The sequence below is a fragment of the Pleurodeles waltl genome, chromosome 1_1 (assembly GCF_031143425.1).
Source record: "Pleurodeles waltl isolate 20211129_DDA chromosome 1_1, aPleWal1.hap1.20221129, whole genome shotgun sequence".
Lineage (NCBI taxonomy): Eukaryota > Metazoa > Chordata > Amphibia > Caudata > Salamandridae > Pleurodeles > Pleurodeles waltl.
Window position 1 is genome coordinate 414530554 of NC_090436.1, and position 23700 is coordinate 414554253.

The 23700-nt window shown below is 40.4% G+C and overlaps 1 protein-coding gene across 3 annotated transcripts in view; it reads right to left on the minus strand.

The window, feature by feature from the left end:
• HEXB (hexosaminidase subunit beta) overlaps positions 1 to 23700 on the minus strand; it is a 244837-nt gene that overhangs the window by 23677 nt on the left and 197460 nt on the right. Inside the window, exon 11 of one of the 3 annotated variants that reach the window (XM_069223910.1) lies at positions 12226 to 12400. In XM_069223910.1, the coding sequence (XP_069080011.1) occupies positions 12226 to 12400 (175 nt within the window). Of the gene's footprint in view, positions 1 to 6417; positions 6593 to 12225; positions 12401 to 23189; positions 23365 to 23700 lie in introns of all 3 variants that reach the window. The other 2 variants (XM_069223901.1, XM_069223892.1) reach the window with 2 other exon arrangements.

Sequence of the window (23700 nt, forward strand, 5' to 3'; positions counted from 1 at the left end):
TCACCTGGGGAAACCAAAAAACAAAAAAATGGATCTCATTCATACATGGGGGTGAAACAAAGCTACAACTGACCACCCTGCCTAAACAGTTGGTAGAGTACAGTCTTGAATGGATGACATACTTTGCTGTATCCTGGCCATCCTGAATGATGTGTGGTTGTAGCAGAATTCATCGGCGACTGCCAGCAAGATCTTGCCAACAATTCAATGCATGAGTATTGTTGAAAGACACAGCTAGCACTGACAGAACTGAGAGTAAGACTATCTGAGGAAATCATCCTTTTCCCCAAATGCCTCCATATATTTTAACTCCCTGTCGGAAAAAGTTGTAGGAAATTAGTTTGAATTCACTCTGCTTGTAAATACCTGGACCACTAGGCTCTTTGGTATGGGATGCTTAGTGGGGAATGTTGCTGGTAGTAGAGAATGACCCTTCATCAGGGGGAAGCGGAAGCACAAAAGATCAGAAACAGACTTAAAACATTAGTGTCCCCCCTGAAGTTTTGACCTGAAATGCATTGGGATTTGGATTTTTTTTTTTTTTTTTTTTTTTTTAGAAAAGTGGAATATACTGAAGACCTATGTATTCATCAATACAGGGAGTGCAGAATTATTAGGCAAGTTGTATTTTTGAGGATTAATTTTATTATTGAACAACAACCATGTTCTCAATGAACCCAAAAAACTCATTAATATCAAAGCTGAATATTTTTGGAAGTAGTTTTTAGTTTGTTTTTAGTTTTAGCTATGTTAGGGGGATATCTGTGTGTGCAGGTGACTATTACTGTGCATAATTATTAGGCAACTTAACAAAAAACAAATATATACCCATTTCAATTATTTATTATTACCAGTGAAACCAATATAACATCTCAACATTCACAAATATACATTTCTGACATTCAAAAACAAAAAAAAAACAAATCAGTGACCAATATAGCCACCTTTCTTTGCAAGGACACTCAAAAGCCTGCCATCCATGGATTCTGTCAGTGTTTTGATCTGTTCACCATCAACATGGCGTGCAGCAGCAACCACAGCCTCCCAGACACTGTTCAGAGAGGTGTACTGTTTTCCCTCCTTGTAAATCTCACATTTGATGATGGACCACAGGTTCTCAATGGGGTTCAGATCAGGTGAACAAGGAGGCCATGTCATTAGATTTCCTTCTTTTATACCCTTTCTTGCCAGCCACGCTGTGGAGTACTTGGACGCGTGTGATGGAGCATTGTCCTGCATGAAAATCATGTTTTTCTTGAAGGATGCAGACTTCTTCCTGTACCACTGCTTGAAGAAGGTGTCTACCAGGAACTGGCAGTAGGACTGGGAGTTGAGCTTGACTCCATCCTCAACCCGAAAAGGCCCCACAAGCTCATCTTTGATGATACCAGCCCAAACCAGTACTCCACCTCCACCTTGCTGGCGTCTGAGTCGGACTGGAGCTCTCTGCCCTTTACCAAACCAGCCACGGGCCCATCCATCTGGCCCATCAAGACTCACTCTCATTTCATCAGTCCATAAAACCTTAGATAATCAGTCTTGAGATATTTCTTGGCCCAGTCTTGACGTTTCAGCTTGTGTTTCTTGTTCAGTGGTGGTCGTCTTTCAGCCTTTCTTACCTTGGCCATGTCTCTGAGTATTGCACACCTTGTGCTTTTGGGCACTCCAGTGATGTTGCAGCTCTGAAATATGGCCAAACTGGTGGCAAGTGGCATCGTGGCAGCTGCACGCTTGACTTTTCTCAGTTCATGGGCAGTTATTTTGCGCCTTGGTTTTTCCACACGCTTCTTGCGACCCTGTTGACTATTTTGAATGAAACGCTTGATTGTTCGATGATCACGCTTCAGAAGCTTTGCAATTTTAAGAGTGCTGCATCCCTCTGCAAGATATCTCACTATTTTTGACTTTTCTGAGCCTGTCAAGTCCTTCTTTTGACCCATTTTGCCAAAGGAAAGGAAGTTGCCTAATAATTATGCACACCTGATATAGGGTGTTGATGTCATTAGACCACACCCCTTCTCAATACAGAGATGCACATCACCTAATATGCTTAATTGGTAGTAGGCTTTCGAGCCTATACAGCTTGGAGTAAGACAACATGCATAAAGAGGATGATGTGGTCAAAATACTCATTTGCCTAATAATTCTGCACTCCCTGTATATGTGTAATAACAAATTTTGCTTTTCCAAAAGAGTATATAATACAAAGGAAGTTCATGAACCAAGCACTATAGAGTTGATGTTTGGAATTCTGTATTTACTGAGTTTATTTTAATTTAAATGGTTTCAGCCCTCTGGCTCATCTGACTAAGTGCATCTTGGGACTGACTAGTAGATCTCGCCTATCAACAACGTTGTAGTACAAGTAGTACTCACAGGGACAGAAAACACACCAAGGCAGCACATTTTATTCATGCTCACCATGCTGAGTGAGGAAGGCAGGGTTGAACCTGGGGCATGTTTGTGGCATCTAGCCACGTGCCTATATACTGCCTAAAAAGAGCAAGAACTAGCCAAAGGGCCGAGTAACAGGTCCCTGACAATTTTACTTAAGGACAAAAGTATCTAGGCTGCAGAACCGCTGTCAAGATGGTAGATTTGACTTCAGCAAATTGGGGCTGAAAGTCTAAAACTTCAGCCATACACCTGAATACTTCAGCAGATGATGCTGTTTCTTCTACCGATGGACCGGAGGTGAGGGAAGGCAGTGCAGTGGGGTTGGGAATACAACCCTGTGTAGGGGGAAGTGTCCAAATCACAGGTCTCTTGTAAATCCATAAGGAGACTGTCATCATCATAATAGCGGGATGCATCATTACCGTCTCTCCGTTATCACCCAGGCCATGTTAGCTATGGTCAGAATCTGAACCCAAAAAGATTATGGAGTGCTTGTGGGGGACTCCTAGGTAGTGGGTATGTTCTGTCAGAGACTGAATGAGGTTTGACATGTCGGGATTGAAAGTACATGGGTCACAACTTAGGTTGAGTGCGTGTCTGACTTAAGTCAAAGATGGACAAAACAATCAGATCCTCCTTTGGTGGTTACATGGCAGGAATGGACGTGGATCTTGGCACCAGAATTGAAGTCTGTTTGGATGCTGACCCCACAGTTGAGGCAAACCCCATAGCAAGGTCACAGTGCACAGATGGCATAAACCGACAAAGGCAGACGGTAATCCAAATCTAGGCCTCCTCAAATCTGTAGGGATATTCGCAACATCCTTCTTTGAAAGCATCTATCTGCTAAGACTGCGCCGATGGACCTGGGACTTCGGGGTGTATCTGGATAATTTAAGGAAATGAGCACCAAGAAGCACCTTGATGTCCAAGCAAATTCTCTTGTCGAGAGTGGAGATACAGGGAAAAATGCACTTGTTTTCTTAGGTTTCTTATTGGACTTTGACCTACTCGATTTTGAATGCGAGGAAGATATTTTGCAGTCTGGCGTTTGAGGGTATTCACAAAGTGAGGAATCTGTGGCTAGACGTACCCATCAGAAAATGACTTCTGGCAAAATACCCGTTTAATTTTCATTTTATCCCATAAACCGAACTTTAAGAGACAACCAACCAGGCAGCTGCCACATGGCCTCCTGCTAGGCAGAATTAGTACACATCCTAGTTTTTCTACCATGCGTTTATAGAACCCCTGTGAAAACAGAAAAAGTTAAAGACAAACCATGGGGATATACTTGCAAAATCTCCCAAGGACTACCATTTCACCAACAATTAAAGTGAAATCTTGGCAACATTACTGTTAATCTACAATTCAAGTGTTATCGTAGAAAAATTATTACTAGCATGAGAAGACAATGAAGTGAGGGCTTCACTCAAGGCCATTGCTTTTTTGTGGCCTTCACGAAAGTTACCACCACTGACAAGGACCACAGTTTGTGTTTTTGACATCTGCAGGTTGAATTTTTGTTTTCTTCATGGTTTCCGCCTTTTGTAACTCACACGCCCCGGAGGTTACAGTGATGCTGGAAGAATGAGAAGCCTACTGATCTCTACCTGAACCCAATAAACACAAGAAACATTTAAGACACCTGCCTGATTTGAATGGCAGTTTTGGAAGGACGAGCAGTTCTGCAAATTAAGGAGACCAGGGGCAGTAGCTAGTGAGTAAGCGTGAGAAGGACTTAAATTCCTTAACATAATGTTTGCAGAAGTGAATTTGGTGTAAACTTCAACAAAAGCATAGCTTAACCAAAAAACACAAGTTACAAAGCAATAGACAGCGTCTTAAAGGATATTCCTGCATCAAAATGTAGTCAATGCAATGCTTGACGAGAATTAACACAGCTACACTGGGAGCAATTTGGACTTTGGATTGACTGAATACATTTTGGGAGTCCAAGGCAATGTAGCCTTGGGTCTAGTATCTTTAAGATACTTGCCCTCCTGCCTGTATGGTTAAGAAAGCAAGCACTTTGATATGAAAACTCAGGCTGAAGTAGTTGTTAATATGGGCTTTCATAGTAAGGACGGCAACAAATGTGTTGACTGGAGTTGGGAAGGATCCCATTTCTACCAACCATGGTCAACAGTTTGAAAAGTCTGTCAATCACCCACTATCATTATCTCAGTTTTTTCCATGTTTACCTTAATCAAGTGATCACTCACACTCCCCATCCGTCCCTCCCTTATGCACTGCAATGCACTACTGACATTTTGGATAAAATGGATGATGACATCCTGCACAAATCCACCCAAAAGCAAAACTAAAAAACTCTGCAAATGGCATTCGCCCCTCCTTTAACAAGTAATCAAATTCATTAACAGCCTAATGGAATAAGTGGGTATACCTATCTGTCACGTTAAGTCACTTGCTTGTTAGGCCAATTTATGCAGTATGCTGCATCACAGTAGAGAAGTTGATTGTACTAATCAGGGGAAGAAGCTGATGTACTCAACTGTTTGAACCTAAAAATCTACTCTCCACCACTATTCAAAGTGAACTGAATAAAAATCAGGTACAGCATGCATACTGTTCATACAAATGACATTTGGTATTAAGGTTCTAACTGCTATTTCAGGTCCACTCTCCTCCCTTTAGTCCGATATATTAACTGAATGAAAAGGTTCCTCCAATCCCCAGGCACCCCAACCAGAATACCCTTTGAACGGACACTGCCTAGCCCCAGTGCTTACTCTAGGATTTGGGCCAGTGTCATGATGGAATTGTGGATAGGAGTAACAAGTGTCCAAATGTTTGTGTATTGCTCAAGTGATAGACAGCAGGTTTACCTAGAACACAAGTATATGTTTTAAAGGAAAACAGCAGTAGTTCCATTGTACATAGTACCCTCAAAGACTTTTCAAGTTATCAAAAAGAAGTTGGTCGTTCAGACAGTAGCATCATTCTCTCTGCATCTCATTAGAGCAGGTTTCGGCCACAGGGCCTTTGTAACAGCTCTAAATATTCCGTCATCTGCTGCTGCTTTGACATAAATCTTATTTTTTCTATTTGCATGTCCCTGTTATGAACAGACATTGTGGAAAAATGATCTGCTTGGCAACCATCAAAATAAAACGTGAAACGGCTAAAACGATGAAGTTGGGGAACTGCTGTGTCTCCAGATACTTACAGAGCTCTGGGTAAACTCACCCTCTGACCCTTGTTAAGCATGCTTAGTGGCATCCTGACTGGACAGAAGGAAAGAGGGCAACTTATGGTCTAGAGCTCCCTGGCAACAAATACCCACCATACACCTGCTATAGACCATAAAGGCAAAATAGGAAGCCCAGAGGAACTGTCACATCCACCTCAGAAGGGAGGGCAACAAGGGTTTAAAAACCAAGACAAAAATAAAGTTTACCATTACAGACAGATCATAAGAACTTTGTGCGAAGTGTTTATTCCCGGACTGAGAATCAAACAAAAAAAATGTAATGAAACGGGAGGTTTCCTTCGTACCTGAAAAGTGCAGCACAGTAAAAACATTTTTAAATGTTATGATAGAATAATGGCAGTTTCAGTGAATTCGGCTTTTTTTTGTTTTTTTTTGTTTGTTTTTTAATTGTCGTACCTCTGGTGTAAGGACTTACCTTCATTTAGTGAAGACTACGATGAGCAACAGGAACGAGATCGTAATGAACACTGGTGTGCATTCCATCAAATATGAATATTAAATGGCTCAAAAACACAGGTGACTATTAAACCAATCACAACACTCAATGTCTGCAATTTTATCAACTGCACAACTCAAGGGATTGAGAAGAAATACCAAGTACACCAAATATATAATATTTTAAAATTTACATATTCCTATTTGGATGAGTTAACTAAACTCAGTAAAGACTGTGCTATATAAAACTCAACACTGCAGTAAATAATACATACTGCAGCTGAAGAAATTTCATACTGCAGATAGTCCTGAAAGGAAAACCTATCCGTTCAGTTACGTTAAAAACACACCATTGAAGTTGGTTGGTTCAACTGTGTAGATCTGGTGCCAGTCCTGACCATATGCGATGAAGTTTAGGTACCATGGAGCAGTAAGGATGGCATGATATCCAGCAGAGGTTACAGCTGCCAATTCTTCTTGATACTTGGCTTGTATCCAGACTTCAATTATGGTATCCAAATTCAGCTGAGGAATTTAAATATACACCTACATTATGTACAGCTGCCACAAAATTCAAAACAGAAACAGCTGATATTGGTCTATGGTAACAGTAGTTTAACAGTAATACACAAAGTCTTCCATAATCAACTCGCCCAACATTTTTAAAAATCAAGTCCAATTAAATGGAATGAGTTGGGCGTACAAGTTGGTTATACTGAAGAAGACATTGAGCTAGTAGGGAAGCAAGAGCTTAATAGAGAGGTAAGCAGAAAAAGGGATTATAGACTAACGAGAGAACCCGGAGTCTGACCACCAAAGTTAAGAAAGTGAGGCAAAATTACAGTCAGAACAACTGGCTATTTATGATAATGGAAGAGGATGGCTTCCAGAGAAAGTTTCTGTGTAAGGCAGTCAACAAACCTATCAAACCTTGATACCTGAAAGGACCTGACAATTTAAGGAACGGTACAGTTTGTGACAGAATCTGTTAAGCTTAAGTAGTGTTTTTTAGGCACGGATAGCTTTAAAGTGATTGACAAAATAAGGACAAAATGAATAGTTACGGAGAAAAGTGTGAGTTTAACAAATGCTAGTTTGGTTGACAAAAATGTACTTTTATATCTCCAACATCGTAAAGGCACAGAGTTCAATCTCCAACGAAGTATTACAGCACACAACGTTCCTCATTCTAATTTTTAAATGAGGGAGAGATTTCTAGAGCACTCGATCAACATAAATCAGTACAAGAAATACCCGGGTTTCATGGTGAAGGATGTTTCTGAGGGTCGAAGTTAAGTATTTTCCCAAGTCGCTGTTCAGGGGTGTTAAAACTTAGTCTAAACAGTTTTCAGAGCTAGAATTTAAACATCTTCGACTGAGAATTTCGTTTGTAACAGGTGAACGGTGTTTCCCTTTTTTAATTTACATGTGTCTGGATCCACAAAAGGTGACTCCGACGCCCATTCTTGTCCACAAAGACTGGTTGATCTCTCTAACGCTGTTATAAAGGCAAACAAACTCGCTTATAAACAATTAAATGATATCTGAATACGCATGTTTGAGGTGTTGATTTTGATGGTGGCTGTTATGGCTGTGTTGGTAGCTTCTGCAGTTTTCCACTGCAAGCGTTGTTGTTTTTGCAATAAAAAAGTGCAGCTCATTAGCAATTGGCTCTTTACAGGCAATTAAAGGTACCTTGGAATCTTTGTCCCATAGTTTGTCCTCTCGGTTGAGCATTAGCAAAAGGCACTTGATATTGTTGTTGACTTGTTTTTCGGTGCTTGGCTGAAGATGAAAATCGGGGACCACTCCCTGTTCTCATTCTATGCATTTTGAAATGTTCCGCACTTTTCACGCTTCCTGTACAAATTCTACATCAACTTGTTTTGTAGAGTATCACTGACATGATGATATAAAGTACATTTTGTGCATGGTTCCGATGCAATTGTGCGACTGTAGGTTTTAAAAAACGTAGATATTTCCGCTTTCCGTTATTTGCAACGGTTATGCTTGTGCGCAGAACATTACCAGAGCCGTATTCTATGGTGAAGTCGACAGTTGTGGAATTTAAAAAAAACACAACGTTATAATCCTGATGAGCTGCAAATCTGTTCAATTAAGGAAGTGTATCACAGTTTTTCTAGTTGTTGGCATGTGTCGCCATTGCTATACCTTCGGCATAACATGACTGCCGTTGAAAGGTACCCCGGCTACACATCAGTTTGAGCCTCACGCTTCAGGTGGTGGCACGGTCGTCATAACAGTAACTTAAGGATGTTGTGGGCAGCTACGGTGGGTTATCGTCATTCATTCACACATCATACCAGAGCCAAAGGCCTTCCAAGAACCAGGCTTAACAAAAACCTTAACAGTCCTGTCTTTCATCAATCCCCGCGAGGTCAGCAAAGAAAGCATGCAAGAATATTTATTTGTATAGCTTAATTGTCACAAAGGTGTCCTTTGAAAACTGGTTCTCAAAAATGGTGATTGCTATCCATACATCATACGCACGCAAAATAATCTCCTCAGGGGGACATCCACCAACTGGCTGAAGAAAGGCTTTATATGTTTAAAATATATGGGCAGGTATCTTAAGTTTGGGTGTAAGTAATACTTTTAGTGCTGAGCTTAATAATACATTAATTATGTGGAGCATTAAGAAGCAAACAGAAGTATTCCTAAATGTCCTATGTAAATTACAGTCATAGGACATCCGTGGAAGGGCCACCAAACTGTCAATCGAAAGCAGTACACTATAAAACACCAAGCAACCGCCTTCAGCTCGCTGCACATCTGCAAAGCAGGGTTTTTTTGACAGAAGTATGAAACAGCTGTTTGCAACACCCTAGAACACTGGTATGGTGAAGGCTTTTTGATAAAGAAAGGAGGAGCACAAAAGAGTGATCCATCACCAACTCATAACACCTTACATATCACCCTTCAGCATTCAGAGAGCGAATATGGATCAGCCAATGCTGGAGTAATGTGTTTATGGGGAAGGCAATGATAGTTTATTCCGGAGTAGTAGTATGTTGCAGCGTTACAGTTTTAAATGTTAAATTTAGAGTTGAAGGCAGACATTACTGACATAAAAAAACAACACTAATTACAAAATATCCTGCATTTGATAATGAAAATATAGTAAGGGAAACAATCTTGTGTCAAAGGAGTAAAATGGCATATCTTAACCAAATGATCATCGGGGCAGTACAGAAATCTCACAGCTTAGCAATAATAGGATTTCCAGGTGTTTGCTGCATTTGAAAATATGCTGGCTTCAGTTGCAAAATGTCCTAGAGCTTGGCGTGGTTCCTCACCTCTATCAATATTTTCACTTTGGATTAAGCTTCAAGTAGCTCTAATCCACCCGCTGCTGGAGATCCAACCTGCATTGTGAAAAGGCTTGAGACTTGATAGGTAACACGGGGTTCAGGCAAAGTATATTTTTGGGTGTTATCTGTAAAACTGTATCAAACTAAGCCACAAGATTCAATTAGGCAAATGTGGCCAAAGGACATTTTAAACATAGTGGCGAAAGTACAGAGCCTATAGGACCCTACACATAAAACACATAAAATAAGCAGAAACTCCTGAAGGGAGAAGTTGTACTTGGGAGTTTGAGAAAAATGAGGAAACTACTGCTAGTCTCCAGATAGACTATTTACTCTCTGATGGCAATTAGTTAGATCACTCGTGTCTCAAAGGTTCTTCCAGAAGCTGTGTCAATCTAGCATACCTGCAATGAGAAATAATGCAAGGCATCGTGTAATTAACAGCACTTGGATCAGATTACAATCTTTTTTAAACATTTCATGTAAAAGGATAATTTAAAGGAATGTTGCTGGCTATAAAACTAATGCCTACTGAAAGACAATGGTGTAATATGTGCTAAAAGATATGGAGGGTTGGTCAATAGCTTAAAGTTGTTAGCTTTTATTCGGAACAGTTTTGATCAAATTCCGAAGCCAAGACTAATCTATGTCTCCAGATTTCCAGGTCAGCAAATCAGCCATGATGCCACATGTCTTTAAAGATCCCCTATTGCTCTTGAAAGAAGAAAGTGATGCACATGAAGAGATCTTTGCACGTCAAAAGATGGCATAAAATGTCCTGGGAGATAGGAATCCTGAATGGCTGAAAACCAGATGCCTAGCTCCAATGAGCCTCAACATTTAATTGCAACCTTCATAATTTGAATAATTCCAGAAGCGCTACTTGGCACAACAGACAAAAAGCTCTAGGACTTTCTGAAATCACCACTAAAAATGGTGAAAGTCTGGGCTTGGAAATGAAGCCTCGACTGATAAATGACCAATACCCTTTCAAGACAGTGGAATGGTCATTGCCACGCCCAACACTTAATTCAACAGCAATCCAAACACAACCTCAGATGGGAATGGACCAGAAAATATTTTCCTACGTTGCTTGATGACTGATAGACTAAATTTTTAGAGACGTGATAGCATTTGGTGGAGGGTGTTCAACGCTTCCTAAGCAGACGGCGACCAGGTACTCTTCCAGACTAGAGCACTGGACAGCTATCCGGCTGAAGATTTAGGTGGAGAGGAGCACACTATACTAATACAAGTCGTTCTATACCACATATGTCAGTACTGTCCTGTAACCCCTTCAGCTGTGGTAAGAGGCATCCTAGGGGTCAATAACCAAATGAATCCCGGGGCCCCCATTCTGAAAGATTTATTGGTAAGATGGTCGTCTAGAATAGTACACACATCTGTAACCCCCTCCTAATCTCTACAAAGAACCTGGATTAAAACTCGGGCCAAACCCTATTTTGGGAACACTCTGGTCTCTAGATCTAACAGTTCTACACCTTTACCAGAAGCTCTTAAATAAGGCTCGCTGGGAGTGGTAAGACTGATGCGGAGCAAGATGGAACAGGAAGACAGGGTCCATGACCCATCACTAACAGGGTCCTTCTGGTGTGGCTAAAAGCCATTAAAGAAGAAAGCTGGGGTAATATCGTCTTTCAATAAAATATGAATGTTCCATAATCCATGAACTAGATGAGGCTGCTCTGCTTTCTTTTTGTGCTGCAGAGTGCACTGTGGCCAGTTATTGATTTGGCGGTACCATAAAGTTTCCTTAGTGGTAAACTATGCTAATTTCTTGTTTAACGTTGTTGGATCTTACGTGGCATTTCTGGCAGTTATGAAAAAGTAAAGCCCTTGAAGGCAATGCCTCTAGTCATCGTAACAGAATGTCACCACTTAATGCAAGGGCATAGAGGCAAGCTAACTAGAACTCACACCAAAATATTTATCGGATATGGAATCAGGCATCGAGAAGAGACAGACTTCGTGCTTATGCTCTGAGAACAAAAAGTACTACTAGTGCTAGCTACCTTTGAAAATGCTAAAGGAAGTTTTTCAACCAGGAAACCAAAATCAGCATTTGTATTTAAAAAAAAATAAAAAAAACACAATGTTCAAAATAGCTCCACACTGCTGTAGTCTGCAACTAGAATGGTGCAATGTTTGGGTGATGGGAGATCATCCATTTCTGAAACCAGCCCCCTGGTCTGCAGCCTAATGGAGATATATAAAAGTGGTAAAGAGGCAAACCAGGGCGTGTGGACTAGCACTAATGACATCTCTAGAACCCAGCTGTCAAAGGTATAGGCTTGAGGTAGGAGAGTGTGGAAACTGGGGAGCTATATAGAAAGTCGAAAAAGAATCAGGGACGAACACACATTGTGCACAAACACATTCGGCCATTGAAATAGAAAAAATGCCTAAGGTGCTTGATGCATGAACATGCGCCAAGCTTATATTGGTATTTTGAACACTTTATTGTGCAAACTATGACCCAGTAAATGCTTTGTAGCCAGAACTTTACATAAATCTGATGGGATGACCATCACAATAAAACTATGTTGAAACTTTACCTTTTAAAAATAAGGTTTACAATTTAAAAATCTTGGTAGTGCCAGACTTCAAGCATACACACTACCAATGACAAACCCAAGACCTGGAACAGCTCAGAGAACCTGGCTTTACACATTTTGCTCAGTTTCTTGTGGAATGTGCACACCTGGTTGCAAAAAAAAAAAAAATCGCAAACAAACCAAGAACATTAGTTCTTGAGACCATCAATATAAAATACAAATGTATTTACATAATTTGATAGAAACACACCAGTGATGTTGGCTGGGTCAACTCCGTAGATCTGCTGCCAGTCCTGACCATATTTGATGCGATTTAGGTACCATGGAGCAGAAAGAAGAGCATGATACCCAGCACCTGTTACTGCTGCCATTTCTTCTTGATAATTCTTTTCCTTCCAAACTTCAATTATGGTGTCTAATTTCAACTAAGAAATTGGAACATACATCTAAATTACACACAAATACAACGCGGAGCATACAAAAGTATTGTATGAAATCATAAAGGGGGGTCACATATCTGATTACATGTCACATTAGTCCTGCATAGCCATATATTTTTTAATTAGTTCTACAAAAATAGCATCTATTGAGGAAGGATTTGCTGCTGTTGAATGAGAAAATAGTGGTTACACAGCGACAAGCCAGGCAGGGTTAAACTACTAACAAGAGTAGCAGCCAAAAATCAGTGTTAAGTAAAGCAGAAACGTAGGATACTATTATGGGACTGGCATGTGGGATGGCTAATTAGGACCCATTTAAAATATTTATATCAGAAACACAGCAATGTTGGGTAACAGTAATTGGAAGATTGCATTTTCAAACTTCCATAAAACTGTACAAACTGTACTCAATACAGCAAACCAGGAATAAAGAAAAGAAAAGTTGTAAGCTTCTGTAGGTACCTTTTTCTTTCACACACGTATTATAAGCTGGCCAGTTCACAGAGACAAGTCTCTGGACGAAAGTTAATGTTGACACCAAATATTGGGTAGCTAGTCTCCAAATACAGCTAATACGAATGTTTGAATCGCAAGGGAAAACGACAAACCATATGAGGGCTCCAGAAAGGTTCCTCATCAACACTGGGGTGTGGAATTTATTAAAATATCTACTTGTCCAGGGGACAGGTTGCTTCTCAAATCTACTTGTCCTGTAAAAAGATCTACTTGTCCCTTTGGTGCCATGTAGTGTGGCGACAAATTATGGCCGCAATTAATAGCCTCTCTGATTATGCCAGGGCTACTACCATAGTAGGGCTTGAATACTTGCAGTTTCAATCCCTACTGTAGCAATTTCCTTATTTTGCCACCTTTCTGCAGATCTGCATACTGGGGCTGGAGGAAGCAGTAAGCAATAGTTCCAGGGCTGGAATGCCTTTGAGTCTGCAAACCTACTAACCTGCATGTTTTAAAGATTTTTACCAGCTTCTCTCTAATATTTTCCCATAATAAGAAAGGTTGGACATTTACTCCTGACAATGGCAGAATTAGAACTTCTTCCAGGGTTGGGAAGAAAGTGGCTGGAGGGAAAATGAACTTGCAAATGCTCAATAGATTGAGCAAATCTACACATCGTATTTACCCATTCTAAAATACAGTTCACAAATATTTTACAGGGGTACGACATATACCATGGGTGCACTTTTGTGACTTTCTTTAAGAATTTGGGGCCACATGTAGGTAGGTTCAGATTTGTGACCTGCAAATTGCGAGTCGCAAATCTGAATGTAGGATGGTGTCCTTGACACCATCTGTGATTCGCAAGGGCTTCACAAATGCCCATCTCATGAATAATCATGAGGTGGGTCGCAATTTGCAACCCCTTCGCGAATGGTGGCCTGCTGGAGACAGCAGACCACCATGTCTGTGACTGCTTTTCAATAAAGCAGTTTTTTTTTTTTGTAATGCAGCCCGTTTTCCTTAAAGGAAAACGAGATGCATAACAAAAACGAAAAATGAAACGTTTTCGTTTAACTTTTTCAGAGCAGGCAGTGGTCCACAGGACCACTGCCTGCTCTGAGAAAATGTTTGCAGTGACATTCACAATGGGGAAGGGGTCCCATGGGGATCCCTTCCCTTTTGCGAAAGTGTTAGCACCCATTTGAAATGGGTGCAAACTGCGATTGGTTTGCGCCCACGTTCGCGGTCACAAAACAATCCTACATTGCACTGCGAGTCGCAATTAGGAAGGGAACACCCCTTACTAATTGCGAGTCGCAAACCCGTTTAGTGATTCGGTAACCAGGTTACTGAATCGCAAAACTGGGCTTGTGCATCGCAATGTGCTTTTTGCACGTCGCAAACAGCGAAAGTCGCTGTTTGCGACATGCAAAAAGCTACCTACATGTGGGTCTTGGTCCCTAATTAGGTCTGGTGTTAACAAAGACATTTTGTTTTTATTAAACTTCTATTTCTCTCTCTTTCGGCTGGCTTTACTGTGAGTGATCGCATTCTGCTCTTCCACAAGGAACATATTGCCACACAAAGTAGTTTTGTTCAGTGTCTGGAACTACAGTGGCAATCAGTGACGTAACGAAACTGGAGGGTGCCCCTTTGCAAAGAACATGGAGGAGCCCCCTCTCCAGAGTCACTCAGGGCAGATGCTGTGCTGAAGGGGCCCCCTGGAGGGCGGCTGTGGGGCCTTTGTTATGCCGCTGGTGGCAACTTGTGCTTTTAGCGTTCAAAAACATTTTAGGGGGTTTTGCCAGTGTTTGTTACAATGTTGAGGGCCTGGTAGCTCCCACAACAATAAAGTATTACAAAAGCCATGTCAAAACAAGACACGGATTGATGAAACTAAAAGACTTATAAAAATATGTCAGATCAGTTGGCTTTGTCAGTGTTTGTTTATTTTCATGCTTCCCATAATCGTGTTGAAAATGGTTACACTGATTTTCCATTAGAAATATTTTTGGGAAATACTAGCATGCATCAACACATTTTACTAAATGACACTTCATTTGCATATAACCAGAGAGCATTCTGGGAGCATTATACTTAGCCTCTTAGTCTAAACCTTTCAAACATGTGTGTACACGTATTTTTTTTTTTTTGTACTGGAACCAACGTCAGTAGTGAAGTGTGACCTTAAAACATTTATTTACAGCACTCACCCTAATAATGAAGGCTTTCAAATAATGAACCATAAATACAAGTTCCAACAGCATTATCTTTTGGAAACACATTACCTCAACTACAGAGAGTTCTACTCTCTGTAAACAGGCAGCCAAAGGGTTTGTGCTGCAGGGGGTTGGGCCTACTTGTCCCCAAGGACAAAGTAAACATAAAACCTTGTTGCCCTTGACCCCAAACCAGATGTCCCGGGCGTCGGGCGATAGGAATTCCACATCCCTGTCAACATCTATGCCATTATTGATAATAAAAGACTAGCTAAGTAGTACACGGCAATAGTGATTTTTTGTTTTACTTGATTAATCATGGTCTTACTGTGGGATCACCTGATAATGACTTGCTGTATAAATTAACACATTGCTTTGGTTCAATAGGTCTATGTTCAAATACATAACTAAATGCAAGAAAACTATATTACTTACTAATGTTTTTGCAGCTTACAGAGTTATTAAAATACATCAACGTACCTATAATTCAATAGCAGAACTATCAAAAAACAATGGTAAGCACAAAAACAAGTGCAACTCCTACAGGCCAATATCACTCAAACTAATATTTTAAAACAGTGGTTCCCAACCTGTGGTCCGGGGACCCATGGGGGTCCGCGAAGCCATCTCAGGGGGTCCGCGAGAGCCTAGAAAATTAAAAAATATTGACAAATTAGGTCACCAGCTTCCAGTAATGACTCAGGCGGGGGTCCCTAGATTCCCATGATGATTCAGTGAGGGTCCCTGGGTTCCATTAATGGTAAAGTGGGGGTCCACAGAAATCAAAAGATTGGGAACCACTGTTTTAAAATATTTGTGATCTTTGCAGCTAGATCGTAAAGAGTGGTGCCCAAACCAGTGCAGTGAAGTTAAAAATGGTTTGTTCTTGAAAGGCACATGTCGTAGCCTCAGAAAACCGTATGGGATAAAAGAAAAGGTACTAGAAGCTTAATCAGTAGTTGTATGTTAAATCTTGAGCATGAATACCACTGGAGAACAATCTTTTTGGGGATAAGCAATGCACTCGGTTGCGCCTCCTCTTTTGCCAAAAATGAAGAGGATACCATAATATGATATAAGTGCTGAAAGGATAGAAGACATCGCTCCTCAGACATTATGCTGCAGATTTAACAGCACCCAGAATGCTGTAAAATGCAGTTTGGAAAACGTTCAGGTCTATGAATCAACTGTACCATTTATGTCGGGAGACGAAACTGGAATACAGATCTGTAAACCCAATGTACATTGGAAAAGTACTGAAATAAGCAGAGATGATTACATGCACAGAACGAAAAGGGAAAATCCACAGACATTGCCATCAGGTTTAGCTAACATAAAAATACGTGTGCAGACAGCACTACAGCTATAGGAACCCATGCAGACACTCAAGCATATATACAGGTACCAATGCACACTGACCTACATTTCTTGCACACAGAAGTCAGATCTGCAGTCACCCTTGAACAAGGACCACTACAAATAAAATATCCAATGTAAACCGACAATGAAATATTCAGGTAACTGATGCAACCAGATCAATGCACAGAGTCCACTCCGTACAACAAATCCAACCAGACATTATGCAAGCAAGAAAACAATGATTGGGAGGGGGCGGAGCATTATGTCAGCTTTATCTTTAACAATGTTGCCGGGGAAATCATATTTGAGATGGAGAGTCCTTTTCTCTCCATGAAGCTATCACTTCTGAGTAACGCATCTCAATCTCTGTAAACATCCAATCTTTGACATAATCACTTTAAAAAACCCCAAAACAACACTATACTCTGCATGCCTCTTACATTCCTAGCCATGTTGGTATAACCATACCTAATTAGTGTAACAATTCAACACTTGCATCTCCTTTTTGCTAACATGCCACATATAGGTTTATGACATCAGTCCAGCTCTGAACACTATGTATTCAGTCTCGTCTTTCCTTTACAAATCATTGTGGTTCTGTGTGTTTAAAAACAACAAAAAAAACAAGAAAAAAAGAAGAAAAAAAAAGGAAAAAAACTACAATTGCTAGAATTCACTGACATTTTACTACAATAATGAGAAAAAAAAAAAAAAAAAAAAAAAAAAAAAAACTACTACGACCAAAGACGTCCTGCTTAACACTGATACTGACCATCTTAGCATCCTTGCATCCACTCTGCGATCTCTACTGCAGCTCACTGGGTTTCCTTTTGTAACCAAACAGATTCAGTGTTTATGACGTTGATAATTCCGCTGATATTTTGGTTTAAAAATGATTTGTTCTGTATTATTCTTTTAACAACTGAACAAGAAAACTGATATACACATTTGATTTAATTATTTTCCTGTGCGAGGCTGTCAAACTTTATTCAACAGTCGGTGTTTAAACTTTCACTGCATTAAGTTACATGCAACATATGTTTCTAATCGGATAAGGGATAAAAGATGTTGTGTCACTTTGAAACCGATGACTTGTAACTGTTGGGAAGAGCAGCAGTATGCAAGCATACAGTATACTGAAGCAAATGCCTGGCTATAACTGTCTGTATAGAAATAACTTCACTGATAAAAAAAAAAAAAAAAGCAGATGCCCCATTATTGCAGAACTGCTAGACCGTCCCTGAATGATTATGTTCGCATACCTCTTACTTACATAGGCAACAGCAATGCCGGAACTTCACCACAGTACATCCACAACCCTTATTCTCACAACTTGAAAGGATTCGACAAGAATAAGAAAGCCAAACCTAAAAATGAAATACAGTCCTAAAAGTAGAAACTAGCCAAAAGTGAGATGCATTTAAAAAAAGATATGGATATCTAGACCACATGCCTGAAATCTCATAAGAATAAGTCTTTAAGGTTTTTACACCAGGCAAAAAAATAACTTAAGTGGTAGATGAGCTGTTCAGAATAACAAATACAATTCTGAAGAGCAACTGAAGAATCAAGTTAGAGAAAATGGTGATACCATAAGACACAATGATGATACTGTCACAATCTACAAAAATGCTATTTGGCAGTACAACTTGCAGACAAGATTTTAGGGTGGATACAAGACAGTAAGACTAAAGGAATATGTTCAGGGCATGCAAACTAAAAAATAAAGGATGACAAATGCTCACAATAGTAGGACCACACAACAGGATTTTGGAAAGGAAGAAAAATACAATAAAAAGGAATTAAATGGATGACAATAATAATAAAAAGAAACATTAGTAATATAGGTAATCCCTTTTAGGAGGAAGACCAATGCTTTTTTACCAAAAAAAAGCAAAGATTTTTTTTATGTTCCTTTTAAAATCAATAGGCAAGCAATTCTTACAGTTAATAGGCACCTGCCTGTAAAAATCCAACAAAACCTCCTTAACGCCGATGGTTTGTTTGTGAACACCACAGGAGCACCCTGGTTCATGCAAGGAATAGCAGTGGGAGTGGATGTAATTACATCTCAAACAGTGTCATTGTCTCAAAGGGTCAGATATTTGGTATGTCCAAAACACAGCCCTACTTCTTTCAGTGTTACACTGTTTTACGTGTAAAGGGAGAGCATGGAATCGAAAAAAGTGCAACACGAAAAAAGTCCCTATTTAGGTGTCACTCCGGCATCACATATGGAACTTGAGGAGATCTGCATACTATAGTTTAGAGGTGCATAAGGACATATGTCTGCCAAGTGTATTAGGCAGCATAACAGGCTAGAAAGACAGTCTTCCATGACACAATGACTCACACTGCCTATCTTAGTATTTATCTGGCTTGGAACAGATTTCAATCCAAATTCACAAAAAAAAATGCCAAACAAGAAAACATTCATGAGGTCAGTCATGTTTGATAGCAATGAAAACGGCTTACCCAAACCGGTTTCTGTAGACTTGCATCTATCCACTTGAACACTAACTCCACCACGCATTTAAGCACATTGTGGTTCCTTTCTGCAAAGGTCCAACCGCACAACATCAGCAATGTGCTCTTGCACTGTGCTCCGGTGGAGAGCTTCCAAGCAACTGACAGTGTGTCAAAGATCTCAGAGAAAAGGTCATGCAAGTAAAAGTGTTCTTCTACGAACCAGGTGCACAGATTAAGCAACAATAGGAAAGACTACATAACCAGAGGTAAAGCTCGGGCTACCAAAATGATGTAGGTTCAAAGGTGGTCTTCTGTAGGATTCTTTGTATTAGAGGAAAGTAATTAAAGTATACTCCTTTTTAAACAAACATCAGGCGATCCCACAAACGATTTTACACCTGACGCTAAAGGTAGTGAAATTTCAAGTGTTTCACAATGGTGCTTGCAGAAGGGGGTCGTGGCCAAAGCATCAAGATGGCGGTCGCAATTCAGAAGTGCTCCTGACCCCTCCGTCTTCATCCTAGCACTAATCTCCGGTGTTTGATGTGGAGGTGCAGAATACAGGACCGTCAAGAACAAGCAGGGTGCAGCCCAGGGCCGGGAGACCAGAAAAGAAAGAGCCTACACTGCGTGGCCCTCGAGGAGGATGGCTGAGCAGAGGGCCAAGATGGCAGCCCACATCACGATCCTGGAGGTCAGCTCACCCCTTTTGGGCGGCACTGCTAGTGGAAGTGCCATATAGGAGGGAGGGGCAGCCTGGAGTGAGACCCCGTGCAGCCCCTTGCCCTCAGGCGCTTGCAGCGGCCTCGCTGGTTTCGGCCACGCAGCCGCGTGTGAGGCAGTGCGCTTCCTGGGTAGGCAGCGCCGGGGCTGCAGATGCATCTCCGGGAGGCTGTGACTAGGAGTGTCTAACCTGCATAAGGAGGCGGGGGCTCCTGTCTTTGGACCAAGTGCCGGTGTATGTGAAGCGACTGGCTGATCACATTTGGGGGGGGGGACATCTAGGAAGCCAACCAAGATCTACATACATAGTTACGCAGTGCTGATAAGGATACAGCTGTACCTGGGGTGGGGGCCATGTGGCAGAGGTTTGAGGCACCCAGGACTTGATTTCTGCTGGCCTTCACCTCCGACCCCCTCGCACCGCGATTTGCTATTGGGTGAGCACATCGCGCCCTGATGGCCAGGCGCTCTCTACACATCACTCAGCTTGAGGCTCATGCCCTCAGACTGGTAGCTTCCCAGACACTACGCCCGATGGGCCGAGGAGCCTGCCAATTGTTGTTAATACGAGAAGAAAGCCAGGATTACTCAATGGAAGCCTAAACAGTTGTGGCAAGAATAGACAGCCCAGGTTTATGGGAGGGGAGACAAGAATGGGAAACTACTGGTTCGTCTCCCACCATCCTCAATCTAGAACAGTCCCCGAAATAATGAACATGAAAGGAGATACGTGATCAAACTACAGGAGGTAGTGGAGGTATTCATGAATTACTATAGTGGGCTGTATGCTGAGTCAACGACTGTTGACCCGAATTACGCAACACAATTTCTGGCAAACATGCCACTTCCTGTGCTACCTAGAATCCTAGATGAGCCTGAGTGCTCCGGGAATACACCAGGCACAGGTGGTTTCCCGTCTGAATATTATAAAGTGTTGAGACAGTCTGATGCCCAAACTACTAGCCTTGTACAATGAGGTGGACAAAACAGGTTCCTTCCCAGAGGGACTGGATATGGCTACTATTGTGGCGATTACCAAAACACACCCTCCGTCAAGATCCTGTACCAACTACAAGCCAATTTAGCTCATTAATGGAGACGTTAAAATCTGCGCTACTATTCTGTCGACTATTTAAAAGTACATTGCCAGCATCAATAAGGCTATTAGAACAAACATTTATATTACGAAATGTCTGTTATGCTATTTCGTCCAATCGTAATAATTTCAAGTACCACAGCATCTTCAGAAATCCTGCAAATGTGGTTGTTTGGGGGAAATATTTACTTATATTCCCTTATTCAACACAGAGGAAAGGCTTTATGCAAATGCACATGCTCTCCCTCTTACAAAACCTTTGGTTTGGTTGCAACGGCAGATGTATATAAGTTGATTCCTACCATCAAATCATGTTATGACAGCCATTGAACTTCAACATATGAAGAAAGATCAGTGCTGACAAATAAAGTTGTCGCTATCCCCAACATGTTCGCCTATAAAAAGATGTAAAAAAACCTGTTGATTATCACTTACACTGCTGATTCTGCCAGTAAACTAATGTTTAATTTACTCTGCCTCAAAAGTGATCTCTTCTGAACCATAGTGAGGAAATTTAAATCCATACAAGGGACTGGTTAAACTTTTGGCATCAGTGTAGCAATGTTTCATGTTCTATGGCAACATGTATTATTGCAGTTTTGCTCTTGAATGGAAATATTCATATGAATACCCTTGCCAGTAAGAGAAACATCTGCTCCTTTTGGATGCTCCCTGAATCCTGCCAGCTTTTCAGCCCCCAACGTTTTACACCTTAAAACCTTAAAAATATCGTCTGCACAATTTGGCCACTACTGCCCTCAATACCTCTGGCCCAGTTGTCGAAAAAGCATTTCCCAAATCGGACACGGTTTATTAAATCTTCATTGTGGCTAGATTTCTTGCTGTGGTATTCTACTGATTACACAAGCATCAATTGTTAATAACTCCTTGACACATCAAATCAAAATTTGACTTCTGTTTTTTGGGTGCTAAAATGTATTGCCTCACCTATTTTGCTCAAAATGCTCTTTTCTCTATAATATTCTGTGGATGACATGAAACCATAGGACATGATGTACAGATGTCTTGTTTCAAATGGTAAACTTGAAAAGGTAATAGTCATCGTAGAATAAAAGATGGCATTTAATCAAACCATCTTAGGAGTGTGTATATAGTTATTTCTAAATCAAAATTTCACATATGTGGAATAATGGTGGCGCTCTTTGCTTAATGTACCAAAGTAATACCTTGAATTCAGTACAATGCAAGCCAATGCTTATCCGGACAGGTAATAAATAGTGCCCCAGATACATTTCTGCATTATCAATTTAAGAACCCCTCAGTATGTGCCTATCGTTCACGCTTACATTTTGTATCGCTGTCATTTGCATGCTTTTTCGTAGGGCCAAGTACTCTTAAATGACCACAATTTGTTAAAAGGTGCCTTTGGTCATCAATACACTAAAGGGCTTCTGCAGAGGAATTATTGTTAAGGCTTGCAGTTTTCTATTTTTACTGATTTTTACAGATATACAGGCAGAAGACAATCAATTTTCCGGTCTGCATTTATCTTTAAATATGGAAAAAATACAGAAAATAGTTTTCCTTTTGGCCAATTCCCTCCACCGTCAATCAAATGTGCTAGGTCAATAGCTGTGTAGACCGACAGGCAGGGGTGTTAAACAACAGAAAAAAGATTTTCTAATGAAGCCTAAATAATTATAGTAGTAAAGCTGTTTAAGTTGCTCTACAATGCAAATGATTTCAGTTGAACATAAATGGCTAAAACTCATTGGACATTGAATCATGAGTAAATATTAGTTGATTAAATACACGTGGTAATATACCCATTGCAGCTTCATTTTTTACATTATGCACAACATAAATGTGGATAAATACAGATAAGAAAAAAAAATAGGGCTAAACAGAAACGTTAATGTTAAAAAGTAAATATCATAAAACTAAGAGCCCTACCTATTGTGTACTACACACAGGTACACGAAGTTGCTTTACTGTGTGTCCTTTTATCTTTGTTATCCAGAGGTGCTTTGATAACCCTACAGAAAACGCTACAGAAAATGCGAAGACAATCGTTGTCCATAAAACATTAAGGGATACGATGCATTATTGCATTGAATATCTTTGTGTGGTATTCCTTTAAGTGCAAATGCAGAAATGTAATGTCTTTCACAGGTTTTGCATGTCAAATGCATTTTGATTGTCGTGTATTAATTATTTACAACATTACATACAATTGTAATTTGTATTTTTCTGAACAGCCTTAACAAATTCACTTTTCTATTGAACGACCGATTGTTGTGTATGTACACCTATTACAATACGGACCATAAGAGAAGTAAAAGAGTACAGATATAATTCAATTTATATCGTTACCTTAAAGCAACAAGCATCACATTTCCTCATTTATGTGAATGAGCGGAAATGGGGCCTAGTATAATATTTGCTATCAAACTTTACATATTAGATATTAATAAATAATTAAACAAACCATTGAAACTCAGAGGTTCTACTTTGTAGTATCGCTGCCAGTCCTGACCATAGCTAATGATATCTAGGTACCAAGGTGCTGCCAGGATAGTTGTATAGCCAGCTGCTGTTACATTGTGCAGTTCTTCATTACAGTTTGACCCCTTCCATACTTCAACTATTGTGTCTTGCGCAATCTGGAAAGGTTACAACAAATAACTTTGAATGAATGCATGCATTTTAAGACTAAGTTATTTCAACAGCATTTTTAGTAGTAGATTATCAAAAACAACTGCAACTTATTTTTTAGCATGTTCCAGAGGAGGTCACTACCAAACAAAGGAGGTGGGGGGGGGACTACCCAGTAAATAATTAGGTGTATTTAAAGTGCCAGAATTTGAGAGCGTTTTAATCTGTGCACACTTAAGGGGCCCAAGAATATTAAAGTGTTTTACTTAACACGGTACACAGACCCAGTTTTGCACTTGTCACAGTCTCATGGAAGGTTCTGCTGTTAGAGAGGCTCCTACGAG